This window comes from Dermacentor silvarum, chromosome 10 (genome assembly GCF_013339745.2).
Source record: "Dermacentor silvarum isolate Dsil-2018 chromosome 10, BIME_Dsil_1.4, whole genome shotgun sequence".
Classification (NCBI taxonomy): Eukaryota; Metazoa; Arthropoda; class Arachnida; order Ixodida; family Ixodidae; genus Dermacentor; species Dermacentor silvarum.
In genome coordinates this window covers 2,781,890-2,796,317 of record NC_051163.1, presented here as the reverse complement: position 1 = coordinate 2,796,317, position 14,428 = coordinate 2,781,890, and the positions used below count along the sequence as shown (strand labels likewise).

Genomic DNA, 14,428 nt, shown 5'->3' with positions numbered 1-14,428 from the left:
CCGTACATGTAGCTAGTACGGCCCCAGAAAGAAGGGTGAAAGAAGGAAGCCTGTGTTGCTAGGCGACACTTGCTTGGGCGGAGCATGCGCTCGCAAAACCTGATGCGTAGGCGCCTCTGCAATAGATTTTAAAAATTTCTCTCCCACGTTTTTTTATTGCGCGCCATCATAGGTTTTCTCAACTCGTGCGCCGCGGCGCCCGCTTCCTGCGCCTTGTCTGCGAGCCTACTCTTTCGGCTGCCGTGAGGGATACACAGAAATCCACAAATCCCCAGATTTCGGAATATTAGTTCCTAGTACTGAGGTGTTAACATGACACGGAAACTGAATAACGATCGTTATTCTGAGAAGTTCGGTATTCTCAAGTTCGTAGTACTGAAATATTTTTACACTTGAAACCATAAGTCAGCAGGGGATTTCTGAAAAGTTAATGCGGTGTTCGTAGTAATGAGATTTTACTGTAGTACGTTTTCATTAGTGACTTCTCTAGCTGCAAAAAATGTTGCCCAGAAATATCAGCCCACAGCAACTAGTCCCTTTCCTTGCTTTATTGTAGTGTAATTTAATGGGACCAACAATTGTCCAGAATGTGTCGAGAGATGATAGTGCCGATGGAAAGATTGACTCACCAAGATATCCCCCCTAAAGGGGCCCTAAACATTTTTCTAACTAATAAAAGAACGACCTCACTATTAAAGGATGACGTCTCACAAATTCAAGGATTCTAAAAAAAAATTCACATCCTTCAATTATAAGGAGCTGTTGCACTGATACCTAGCTTTCTCTTTTCATGTCCACTAGTGCGTCGGAAGCTACACAGAGGAAAAGCCAGAGAGCAAAGCCCCGGCCAAAAGTTGAGTGTCAGAGCGATGAATGGGCTCGTCACAGCATTTTGTGGTGGCCACGTTAGACTAAGCTACACAGCACGGTGTTGCCCTCTTTGAGTCCACACACAGATGACATAGCTTGTGCAGCGCAACTGTGAAATAATTTTTCTGTCTTTTTGAAATTGCATACACACATTTTTTATTTATTTAACTTAAAATTAGCAATTATGTATTACCGATAATGCTCTTGCAATCACGACATCAGCCAATAGCATTGGTCGGCCAGCTGCTTGCGATGCGACAGCATTGCGGAAATAAGGGCAAGCAATTTTCCGCTGTGACACGAGATTGTAAATTTCTTGCTGCATGCAGTTCAGTAATATTTGGCTGCTTCTACGACAAATCGGCAACACTTATTTACTATGTTCAAAAAGTGCTTCAGGGCCCGTTTAAATAAGGAATTATATATTTAAATCAGTACTGAAACTCTTGCAAAAATGATGCGCGGTGACTCTCAGCAGGAAAACATTGTCATTATGGGGAGGTACACCTCAAAAATCTATTTTCATTAATAAAAATTCTATATTGAATGCAATTTAGGTATAAAGTTTAACCTTCCGTTTTAATGTGTTTTTACTTTATATAAGTACTTTCTCTGTGCCCCCAGAAAAGTGGAAAAGTAAGATCTTTTGTGCAAGTGTTTTAAAATAGCCTTTATTGTTCCACATGGAGCACAGATACCAAGAAAATTTAAAAAATTGTATTGGTGTACTATTTAAAGAAAACATTTTAAAACCAAACTGCCATTTCAAAGAACACTGTCGAGTGGTTTCCCAAAATGCACATAACCAAAGGAGACTTGCATTCTAAACATCCTTTTGCATATGCATGTAAAATTCAGTCATTATTTTGTTAAATGGCAATTCTGCTGCTGAAACGTTTGAGCTCAAAGCTCCACTGTCTCTATACTATAAAGGCGCTGGCCACACGAGTTTTTGAGCACATCTATCATGTCAGTGGTGCTGTGGAGCTGCAGCAGCAACAACCGCAAAGCATTGCTCCCCGCCCCAGCTGTCAAAAAGTGAATAATACGTACGAGTCTGTCTGAGGACGTCTAAAGTTGTCTGGTAGGTTAGCTTCATACACTGCTCTTCCCTTGCTGTTGCCCATCTGCTGGAGGCACTGTATAGAAGGAGAGAAAAGGCCTGATCAAGTACATGCGCAGAGCTGCATCAATTGCTGCTGTCGGGCCTAGTCGCGAAGAACAAACCAAAATTTAGTGCCCTTCAGTGATGCAGTGGTGAAACAATAGAGATCCATACATTTACCATTATTCCAGCTTCAGCAACATGGCTTCGGAAAACACTTCTAGCTTCTTTCGCTAGCTTCACGACAGCAACTGTGCTGTCACGAAGCTTGCGCCGTAGACCGCCTCAAAGGACAGCACCATTCAACCCATGCTGACTGACAAGCACCGATCAACCAATCAGCACAAGCCAGCTATCACCTGGGTAGCATTTACTAAAAGTATCTGCTTTTGCAGGTAAGCACCCGCCAGGGGAAACTTTTTGTTCTTTTACCGTGCTGCGCACTGCTGCCGCAGATTTTACTGTTCCATTTCTTGTTTTCCTTTTTCTCCAATATGACTAAGAACTTCTCAAAAGCTTTGGATGGTTTTAAATGTGAAATGAGATTAGAGCTTTCGTTCTATGAAAAAGTGTGAAATTCTGTAGCGACACTAGCGATGAGACGAGGAAGATCACCTCTGAGCTCAAGGCATTAAGAAAGAAAGTCAGTGAACTTGCAGGACTGGGACTGCCCAAAGTCATTTTGGAGCAATTTTTGGAGCAAGTAAAATAGTGTTTTGGAGCAGTTTGGAGCAGACTAAATTTAATTTTGGAGAAATGTGAAGCAGATAAAATTTCGTTTTAAAGCAGTTTGGAGCAGGCCAATCTACATTTTGGTGGAATAATAGAATATGAAATATAGCAGCGCACTTCGAAACCACGATGGAACACAGAACCAACACGAGCGCTGGACTGCTACTGTCATAAGTAACGTCTTAAGCTGAATTTTAAGGCAGATTACCCTGACATCGTCTAGTGCATGCCGATTTTGGTAATAGTGCCTCACACTGCCTGTAGAGTTTTAATTAGTGGTAGGAATAAAAAAAAATGCATTGTGCAATGGTAAGTGCGAAATTTCTAAAAGTAGCCCAAGACACTCTTTACAAATAAATTTTTCTTTAATGTCTCGACAGTGTGAGTGAAGTGCCTGGAAATGCGCTCACCAACAAAGAGAAGCCAGAGTTATGAAATACTGCGGTTTATTGAAAGCCATTTCTACATAATAGACCAGGCCGATTCCAAAGCACCTAATGCTTAACTTTGTGGTATAACGTAAACTATTTTCATCTGTTTTTATTGTGATATCAATTGTATGGACACTCCAGGCGCATTTCTACCGCCGAAATCGCCGTGATGTTCCGTATAAAGTCCAAGGGAGATAGCATCATTGCCGCGCGCCGTATGTACAAGTGAAAGTGTGCGAGGGTGAGCCGACGATGGCGGCTCAATATAGCGCTCGCAAGGGGAGGAAAAGTGGGGAGGAAGCGCACCGTCTTCCATCGTGTGCGAGGAACCGGGGGGAGGTGAGGGAGTGGAAGTTCGGAGGCTGCTGCGTATGGCACGGCTGATCGCGGGCCCGATCTTGAAAGCGATCTGCAATGGGGACTGAGTGAGCCAAGTGCTGATAGGTTCGTGCGTGCTGTGTTTTTGCCGCTTAGTTCCCGCTAAGGCGAGAGGCAGCACCAAGGTACATTCGTTCGCATCTGGTGCCGCACTTCCTCACTCCAGCGTTTTGACAGCGAGTGCACGCGGTGATCGAGTGAGATGTGTTAATTCACGTTTGCTTGTGCGAGCGTGGCACCATGCTTGTTAATTTAGTTAGTAAGCGAATGTTTACAAGTTTATACAGCAAAACTGCTAACCTTACTGCCTACTGCTCTTGCAATCACATTTTGCTATCGTAATCAATGCTTCGTCCTTCGGGAGAAACCGCCTTTTTATTCGAAATCTGTCATTCGCCCTTCGTGATAGGTAAAAATGGCCCATGCCTCGTCCATATGGGCATAAAAAGAGATTGAAATAGTTTTACGTTAAAGCGGGGGTGGGGACAGAGACTCCCGCCCGCTGAACCCGCTGCAGCGTGCACCTCCCTTCTATGAAGTTCGCTCGCAGCGCCCTCAGCCTACTTTTAGTCGTTTATTTGCACCTCAGCTAGGGAGTGCCACGCTGCTCGGCCCACTTAACCGTATTCTAGTACCTACTCTAAATACAGCCGCCTGGCATGCCCTGGCCGTTCCTACAGCAGCGGCGACAGCCGGGAGCCGCTGCCAGAGGCCGCGCGCACGCCGGCCACTTGCCGAAAGCGCCGAAAAGTCCAGTGTTATAAGGGCGAAAATTGCGTGAAAATTACGAGAAACTGTGCAGGAGGCACCGTCGCAGGGTGTGCGGAATGTGAACGGCTGCACTCTTTTTCGAAAACGAACCCACTCGCTGTGTGCAGCGTGGCGCATTTTCGGTCAATTTGCTGTGTTTGGCGCAGGGATTTGCGTTTGTATCAAAATGGTGCAATTGGCGCAGGAGTCCCACCCTCTAACTTGTTAAGTGTAATGAAGGTTTGAGGAGCGAGAACAAGCAGTTGGCCCGACAAGTTCAAGAGCTACAGCAGTACACGAGGTTCAACAATTTGGAATTAAAGGGTGTAAAGTCGAATGCAGAGCCTGTTGATGTCAAAGAAATTGGCAAAGTTGTTGGTGTATCAGTCAGTGACTTAGACATCGATATTGCAAGCCTGTACTCTGATGAAGAGGACTATGTGAGCAGGCATGAGCGTTTCTATCAAGGCGCAGCAAAGAAGTAGCGGTAGCGCGCAGTGTAAAAAAGGCGACCTGCTGCTTTTCCTCTTCATCAGTGCTGTACGACCTCTGTTTTTGATGTTGCGACACTGGTGGAGGTGCTGCAGCCTTGAACCTCATGCGTTCAACCTCTATCAGGCCCCGTACACCCAGTCCGGAAGATCTCTCGTCACAATTCCAGTCCACTGATTCAGTCGGCGCCTGCTCGGCCTGAGCCCGGAATTCCCTCCCGTTGCGACTCCCACCAGCATGGCAGTTCCTACACCCCCATCGGCCCCTCTCCCTTCTCGGACGGCACCGAGCCTTTCCCAGGTGACTCGTGAACAGCCTCGCGTTCCCGCAATCTTCCATGGCGATGCTTTTGAAAATGTTGAGGACTGACTCAATCCGTACGAGCGCGTCGCTATGGTCTATCACTGGACCGAACAACAGAAACTCACCAATGCTTATTTCGCACTCGAAAACAGTGCTCGCACATGGTACGAGAACAGGGAAGCGAGCTTCCACACGTGGGGCAATTTTCGGCGTCAGCTCCTCGATACATTCGCAAGTTCGGACCGGCGGGACTACGCGCAACAACTTATTGAGGCTCGCATACAGAAATCGACCGAATCCATCATCATGTATGCGGAGGATATGGCCCGATATGAACGAGGCAAAAAAAGAGCATCACCTTATGCGGGGAATTAAGGAACCGCTGTTTGCAGGCCTTGTACGAAACCCGCCCACAATGGTCAATGATTTAATCAAAGAAGCGACTATCAACGAGCGGGCACTTCAGCAACGTTGCTGCCACTTTGACCATCTGCCCAACAACACACCAATAAGCACCGCAGCTCAGAATGTTGAGCGGACTTCTTTACGGGAAATGATTAGAGTCATTCTGCGTGAAGAGCTGTCAGCGCTCGGCGTTCCTCCTACGAAGTATCCAGGCTTGCCGAAGTCGTGCGCTAAAAGTTGCGGCAAGCCTTCTCTTCACCAGCTCCATGCCCATTGAGCTGTGCCGACATGGTCCGACATCCTCTGCCTTCACCGGAGGTACCGCCATTTCAGCCACGGACCGTTCCCATGCCGTGGTGGCAACTGGAGTCTGTGAGACGCCCTCCTGTTCGTCGTACTGACTTGTGGCGCACGGCCGACCATTGACAACTCTGTTTCCACTGTGGGGAACCTGGCCACATTGCCCATTCCTGTCCCCATCGAGAGGCTGGGGTGGCAAACTTTTCACCTACTGCTTCTCTGATCTGTGACGATCGTTGTGCCCTGAACAGTGATCACCTGTCGACCAGCCAAACAGCTTCACCACGTCGCTGGCAGTCCCCATCACCTGTGCGTTACACTTCCCCGAACCGCTAGAGTTTCGCCGACGTCGTGAGGGGTGGTCGTTCCCCTAGTCCGCGCCGGGGAAACTATTGGCAGCGACCTCCAGGGGGAAGGTTGCCCAGTGTCGAGACGCCAAAAATACCCCCCACGCTACCCAAGAAGACGATATGATGACAACGAATACTAACACCGACGGCGTTGCCCGTGCCGATCTTAATATTCTGATAGATGGACATCACGTCACAGCACTTGTTGACACTAGGCTTCTTCGATTTTCCACTTCTGGCTACCCGCGGGCTGCCAGAGCCAGCCAGGACGATTTTGGTCTGGCAACTCTCTGGAAGTTCTCTGGCTATCAGACGACAAAAAGAGGCGATGAGCGCTCGCCACCATCTTTGTGGGGACTCGACGGATTGCAACGCGGGCACTTGACTTTCACCTCACTCAGCCAACTGGCTTGCGTCGAACGCTAGCACGCGCCCCCCCAGCGGGCGTGCTTTTGGACTCGCATACTTGTCGAAGCGATTCCCGATGTCCGCGCGGTATGCGGATCACTGATTGCATTACTTCTAGCATTATCTTATTAGGATTCTAACGCACCTTCCGCCTTGCTAGGCGGTGCCGTAGTAGCGGCGGCATACCATTTGAACCTTTCTTTTGTTTTTCCCGTGAATGCTTCTTCTCGGACGTGAACAGCGCGCTGCGCTCTCGATCATGCTTGCACGGTATCTTCATCGTGTTCCGCGCAAGTTGTTGAAGCTGCAGACACTCATTCATACACATTGCGGTGCTTTTCGGTTCATGTAATTTTCTGGTGGTATCCCTTTTCACATTGCTCGCGTATTTTATTTATTATTTTATTTATTAGTTACCTGCATCGCCCCGTAGGGCATTACAGCAGGGAGGTTACAGACTTAACTAAATACATGAACAAATAATTACAATGCATGGAAGAAACCATAATTTTCTGTGATGTATACAATGCGCAATGGCAAACTGTTCCAATCTCGAACAGTTCTAACAAAAAAAGAATAACGGAAAACGTCACCCCCCTACAAGAAAATTCCCTGACCTTCAAACAGTGGTCCAGTCGCTTAGATATGTAGTGTGGTGCCTGGATATATTGTTCGCGGTTTATGCCTGTTTTAGAATAATAAATATCGTGGAAAAATTTTAATCTGATATGCCTTCTACGATCCTTCAGCTCTTGCCATTTAAGTTTGCTTTCTGTCATGCTAAGCTGCCGACTATAGTTACCAAGAACAAATCTAACTGCCCTATTCTCGATTTTATCTAATTTATAAGCTCAAATGTGTATGGGTCCCAACAAACACATCCATATTCAAGTATTGAACGTACATGACTGAAATACAGCTGCGTTTTTAAGTTACTCGGTAAATGCCTAAAATTGCGGCGCAAGAATCCCAAAACTGATGCTGCCTTTTTTACAATATAGTTAACATGCTTGTTCCATCGTAAATCAGAAGTAAAAAAGACACCTAGATATATAAATTCCTTGTTTATCTTTAAAGTAATATGAATTCTATACCTATACAGATGATTAGCTCGTTTTCTTGTGAAGGTGACGATGATGTGTGGTGTTTTATGGCGCAAGGGCCAGTTATGGCCAAAGAGCGCCATGCCAGTGTTTGTGAGTGTGCGGTCATGAGTTCTGAGTAGATGAAACGTGGCTGTAAAGGGGCCTAAAATAATCGCTGTAAAGTGCGTAAAATATACATGTACTAAAATCATGGCAATGACTAATGATGTGTACTATGAAATGAGGAATGCATTGAGAAAAAAGAATAATATATTTAAAATATTTAAGATACAGTAATTGACAAGAAGCACTACTACCTAAACAAAGCCCTTGAACAAGGGCCTGGAGGCATGTGCTATAAAAAAAACTATCACAGCAACATCCTCTGGAGAGAGGCTGCGCTACGAACTTATTGGGCTAATAACATGTAGCACAACATCATTAAAAAAATCGAGGACTGCTTTGGCATTAAAAAGCGGTTCTTCACCAATAAACATCATGGGATGCAGAGGGATATTGTAGCGGTATGCTACAGGAAAATGTTTCCTTCTCTCAGCTTCGGCTTCCCGACACTCCACGAGGACATGGAGGACGGTCAGCCTCTCACCACATCTACCACAGGTTGGTGGTTCATCACCAATAAGCAAAAAATTGTGGGTGCCATATGTATGTCCTATTCTTAGACAACAGAACAGGACATCAGTTCGTCATGTTTTAGTTATGGGGGGCCAGTAACCTAAGTGTGGCTTAATCAAATGAAGCTTATTACTTGTTTCTGTGTCCCACAAGCGTTGCCAGTGGCTTTACAGTTTCTTTCGCAAGAAAGGTTTCAAATCTGTTGCAGAACAGCAGCTGTAGAGTTAATAGCGGGTGATGTCACTGATGTGGCCATTTGGTCGGCAAGAACATTGCCCTGGATGCCTCTATGCCCAGGCACCCAGCATATAATGACATGCTGGTTAGTTGCGTATGCTCTACAAAGAACAGAATAGAGCTCAATGAGAACAGGGTTTTTCTGTTGACAGGGTGACTTCAAGGCTTTTACGACGCTTTGGGAGTCTGTAAATATAATAGTTTTTTCAAGTTTTGATTTCTTTATATGCTTTACAGCTGACAATATTGCGTAGGCCTCAGCCGTAAAGATGCTTGTTTCGGGGTGGAGTACACCGGATTCCGAGAAGGACGTACCAATGGCTGCATAAGATACTCCGACATGCGATTTAGAAGTGTCTGTGTAAAATTCTGTGCACGTTTTCATCTGCCCACTTGGACACCTTGTTCAAGCCCTGCTGTACCTGTTTCTCGCACACTGCGAGGTTACTTGACTTGAAGCCTATTTGTAAGTCGTCTACGTAGACGGAATAAAAAATACCCGGTGGAAATAAAAAATAGCCGTACACGTCAATGACTAGGCGATGGTGTCTGTGATGTGTTTTGTCACTGATCTCGGGGGCGTGCGGGTGTTATGAGAGATGGAGAAGGAAGACGCATGGCGACACAGCAAGCAGATATTTAATCACACTCGAAACCAAAAAACCTCAAACTAAAAACTCATTCAAACTAGAACGCACTGAACTAAAACACAATGAACAAATAAAGGTTAACAAAAACAACCTAATGAATCAATAAATATGCTCTTAAGTTTTGGCTCCGTTAGTCCTGAGCGTTCTCTCTACGAAAGTCTGGCAACTCTGGCCTACTGTTGTGACGCTACTAGGATGGGACGCTCTTACTGAGTTCGTTGTTCCCGTTGCACGTATTTTCCCGGCGGGGATCTCGTTGGACCTTTCTTAATGTCGTCGCCTTCGCCGACTGTCGTATAGTCGTTGCTGCCTTGCAGTCGGTCCTTCAACTGGCTCGTCTCGGGAGCCTGGGTAACCCGGTCGCTGTTTACGTGGCAGGGAGGCTTGACGGAGTAGGCCTATTGACGTCCTCGCCCGTTGCTTCCGTCTCGCTCCTTTCACGAGTGCCGACGTGGCGTTCCGGGGATCATCGAACGTGCCGGTCTGCCGTGGAAGAGGGGTCTTTTCTGGGGTGTCCGGTCCTGCCGTGAGAGGCTGCAGCCGGTCCAGGAGCCTCACTCGAACTTGCCGAGGTCGACGGCCACACCATGGACGGCCAACGTCACGGACTCGGCCAGAGCCCCAAGTCTCCCGTCGAGAGAGCGGAGCTGGCGATGCGACCTTCCTGGCCCGGAGCCACGTCGATAATACCAGCTCAGCCTCGCTTCTGCCTCGATTATGGCTCGGTTCACGCGCCTCGCGCGCTCGCGCCGTTCCGAACGCTCCATTCACGACGTCCTTTTCTTTTATTTCGCCGCCGGCGTCTTACTCATGACAGTGTCATAGCACAGGGCGAACATATTCACTCGCTATCCGGTCGCGGTGAGTCGGACTTCCTTGATTTGTCGTGAGCCCGTGTGAATGTTCTATTGGTTGTAATTCGGCTAGTGTGCATTAGTGTATGAAAGGTGCAATAAATGCCCTTTTGATTGTTTGCAATACTGTGTTGTCGTTCCTTTGTCCCAAGAGCATATGTGAGACCCCACAGACATGGTTATTTTTTCTACAACTTTTCCTCAGCACCTTGAGCGTCTGGACGACGCTTTAACATGCATTTGTAACGCTGGATTCCAACTCAACACAAAGAAATGCCATTTTGCCTGATAGAGCATCAAAGTGTCAAGCCTCCTTACCAGTAAAGATGGCGTTCGACCAGATCCTGACAAGGTTGCTGCCGTGATTCGCTTCCCTCACCTTGAAAATCAAAAACAGTTAAGTTTCTTGGGCCTAGCTTCCTATTTCTGCCGCTTGATCAGGCGGCATGGCGTCACCGCTGCACAAGTTGCTGACGTTGGGCACTGCTCTCACTTGGACCCGACGACGGCGAACTTTCTTTCCAAGCCCTCGAGCAAGCCTTAACATCCGACCCCGTCCTCTGTCACTTCGATGAGAACGCATCAACTTGTTTGCACACCAACGCTAGTGGCCATGGCATTGGTGCTGTCCTTCTACAGCGTGATACCACTACACGAGAGAGAGTTGTTGCTTATGCCAGTCGCGCATTAATGAATGCCTAACAGAACTACTCGATAAAAGAGCAGGAATACCTTGCAGGTGTTTGGGCCATACAAAAATTTCAACCATATCTTTATGGACGCCACTTCACTTTCATAACAGACCATCACGCCTTATGCTGGTTGTCGTCACTGAAAAATTTGTCTGGACGCCTCGGTCGCTGGGTGGTCCGATTACAAGAGCACGATTTTGACGTTTGTGTAGAATTCTGGGGAAAAACATCAAGATGCCGATGCTCTGTCTCGCTGCCCCCTGCCACTATTATCTTCGAGCACATCTCTCCATTGCTCGCCACTTGATGATGAGACCCGAAGGTATAAAAGATCAAAAAAGAAAAAAAAAAAGGCGAACGTTATGGCATATCTTTTACTCACGTTTAAGTCGGAGAAACTGCCTTCACTCTCACGAAAGCTGATCCTCCGGCCTAAACGTTTCGTCAGTAAAAGGTATGCCATAACTTTCGTCTTTTTTTTTTTTCTTTTTTGAACGTTATACCTTCGGGTCTAAGGTCATTAGGCCATGGACACATGCATAAGATGGCTGAATAAAACACGTACCCTAACAAATTTCCTTTGTACAAACCCGCACTTTCAGATTATGGCATGTTAGCTGTGTCGCATCGCAACAATTTACTTAAAATGGGAGTGTGCATATATTCTAGTTGATGAAGAGTTAAGTTTGGGTACGTGTTCGTCACCTAAATTCACAGCATGTGTCCCATCGTAGAGTGGTGCTGTGGCGCGTTTCTACAAGATGGAGCATGTCGCATCTTGCGATTCAACATGTTGAATGTTTGCACGATTCCCACAGTGCATGCAGCCACTGCCTAATGAGGAACTCATGTACATGCAAAAATCCTGCAATGAGACTTTCAAAGGAATCATTAGTTGGGGAGAGACACTCTTCTCGATTAAGCCACTGTTGGAGGCTGTTCCTGTCTATTTCAGCAAGCATTTCGGTGTACAAGTTTACCAGGAACACAAAAAGACATGATAAGCTTCTGATCTCTCGCTACGCCAGAGTCAAGATGCATATACACCTGCGGCAAATGATGCCAAAATCTGTCAGCGGGAAGCTCGTACAACTTGTGCCGAAGCTACTCTTCAATGAATTCATGTTTGTCGTCTTGTCTATGCCCTCGGATATATTGTATACTGTACTAATTCACTGATCACCTGCTTTCAATAGCAATTGTACGTAGCGGTGGTTGCGGCATCAAATCGCTTATGTTGTTTGTGCTATTTCTTTTTAAAATTTCTTCAAAGAGCATTCGATAACGATTACTGCCTTGGTTACACCAAGTAGAGCGATAAAAAAATGGTAACCTTCACAACAATGTCACATTGAAGTGGCATGTCCTATTAAGAGATTCCAACCCTTAATGTTTGAGTAGAAAAACTAGACACACAAACTTTGCCTCCATAGCCCCACTAGATAAAAAGGCAGTAAGCTGTTCATTTAGTATGCGGAAAGCTAGGGTTTAGTCCCAGTATTCATGATCTAAATTATGGGGAGCATGAGGACCGAACCACATTGCTCTGCGTTCAAACTCTGTTACATGATAAATATGTATAAAGCTAAAACTGGCATTTTTACAATTTTGTAAGATCGTAAGACAGCCAGCAATTGAACCTCTTGAGTGGTAACGCTTACTACTAATTTCATATGCATTGTTTTCTGCACAAAAATGCTTCTCTCACACCCAGGCAACATCAGTGCACTGCCGAGGAGTGGGCACTGACATGGCGGATGCTGTAGCAGACTACACAGTTGTCACTAGCCCAAACAGAGCGACATGAGGGAGACATCGAGGCACCACAATGACCCCTGACCTGTAGCACCCTCTAGTGAAGAGGAAGACTCTTCGATCAAGAGAAACGCACATTACCGGGTGTTTTTGAGACACATGCTTATTCTTCCACTATGCTCAGTTTATATTAATAATCTTATGAACTGCATCAGCTTTTCAATAAGTGTTCTCAGATGACTATGCACTTAACTACAAAATAATAGACCCTGCACATTACCAAGCTCTTGACCAACACTTCAAAAGACTGTATAGCATGTGCTAATTTTTGTCACCTGGCAAGTGCACAATATTTGCAACAGTTGGCTTGTGGTTGGTGGTGCTGGCACCTTTTCTACCTGTACAGGGCAGTGACAAAACTTCAGCAGGCACTTGTAGCTAGGCTGCTAGCGAAGTGGGTGTTAGTGGTTTGCACTGTATGCGAGTGCAGAGGCATGCCCTGCAGCCTAATCACGAGCGCAAAAAAGACACATTGGCAAATGAGTTTTCCTTTGTTGCACTCGTTACACCACTGGAGTGTCGGCTCTGGCTTTGTGCTGGGTTCACGGGCTGCTTAGCAGCTTTGCGATTAGTGCAGAAAACAGCAGCGTGTGCTCTGTTGTTTGACTCGAGAAAAGAGTGCGATGTGCCATGTAAGGCAGAAATTTCGCCAGAAGGACAAAGCACTGGTACAAAACAAATATACCAGCGGTTCACCGCTTGGTTTCAGACAGCCCACCCCCGAAGACGACAGCAGGGAATCGACACAAGAAAACGACGACACTTACGGCCACCTGCTCGGGAGTCCAGGTGTCCAGGTTGACTGACTTGACCCGTGATATATGGACACCAAGATTCCGGTGTATGCCCGCGCAACGAATACAAAGGAACATGCCCAGGTTCCACGAGGCCCATCGCGGTCCTTGAAAAAAAAAAAAGGCATTTTAACATGAGCGCGGCTTTTGAAATACGGCATCCGCCGCTATGAGCTTTACAGCAGGGCTAGTTAATTCTGCAAGAAATGCAAATGTGCTAAATAAGACCAGCAGCACACGTCCCGCCTCCTCAGTATGGCATTATTATTACTCTTTTTAAGCATCTTACCCACTAAATTAGCTGAGGCTAAACTGAAACTTGGGTAGCCGGATACGCGGCGATACAGCGCAGACCCGCCCCCAATGGAACACAACCGGTGCATGCTTGCTGCGTACTTAAGGAAGAAAGCACAACAATCCGTAAAACACCCCCTCAGAAATACGATTTGGTTACCTCCAGCGAGACTGCTTCCGTCACCACTTCTCTGCCTGGCAACCAGCTATCAATACGGCAACCCGCGCACAGGAAACACTGCTATCATCGGTTTTGAGAAAGTAAATGCCCCTAACTTTTTAATTTTAACATCAATACTCAGAAGGCAGCCGAAATCTAAGCCTTATGAAAAAAGTGTTGTAATAAAGCGCTGGAACACGGACCTTTAGCGTCGCAGTCAACGCAGTATTTGTTGTCCTCTTCCCGAAGAAGTTGGCCCAAAATGGCCTGGCACTTGTCTTGTATCTGCTTCTGCTTCTCGCGCTCGGTCTTGCTCGCCATCACGAAGCGGCAGCCTCTGCGACCACAGCACGACCACTCACCTCGGACCAATTTCTCAGACCTACGGAACTACCACCTGTACCACGGACACCCTGCCTGTGCGGCTGGCTTGAATAGGCCCTGACGTCACTTTCAGAAGCCCGATATTGGGAAGAGACCACGACCTACTGAATACACTGACCTACCCAGCTAGCGACGCTCTACGGAGCCGCCTGCGCCGGTTCTCATTCCATACGTTGCCACCAAGGGGGCGCTACAACTCAGTAGATCTTTGTTGTTCGAAGAAAATGGAGGAAGCTGACCAGAAAATTGTCAATCAAATATTTGGACTGCAGGAGGGGTGCAAACCAGGAAACAGCGGTTAAG

At 46.7% G+C, this 14,428-nt stretch overlaps 1 protein-coding gene across 7 annotated transcripts in view; it reads right to left on the bottom strand.

The window, feature by feature from the left end:
* LOC119431005 (stromal membrane-associated protein 1) overlaps positions 1–14,200 on the bottom strand; it is a 94,379-nt gene extending 80,179 nt beyond the window's left edge. For 3 of the 7 annotated variants that reach the window (XM_037698472.2, XM_049657269.1, XM_049657270.1), the window contains exons 1-3: positions 13,945–14,199; positions 13,261–13,394; positions 1,924–2,009 (exon numbers count right to left, since the gene is read on the bottom strand). In XM_037698472.2, the coding sequence (XP_037554400.1) occupies positions 1,924–2,009; positions 13,261–13,394; positions 13,945–14,062 (338 nt within the window). In that variant the 5' untranslated portion in view covers positions 14,063–14,199. Of the gene's footprint in view, positions 1–1,923; positions 2,010–13,260; positions 13,395–13,944 lie in introns of all 7 variants that reach the window. The other 4 variants (XM_049657265.1, XM_049657266.1, XM_049657267.1 and 1 more) reach the window with 3 other exon arrangements.
* Between the last annotated feature and the right edge of the window lie 228 nt (positions 14,201–14,428).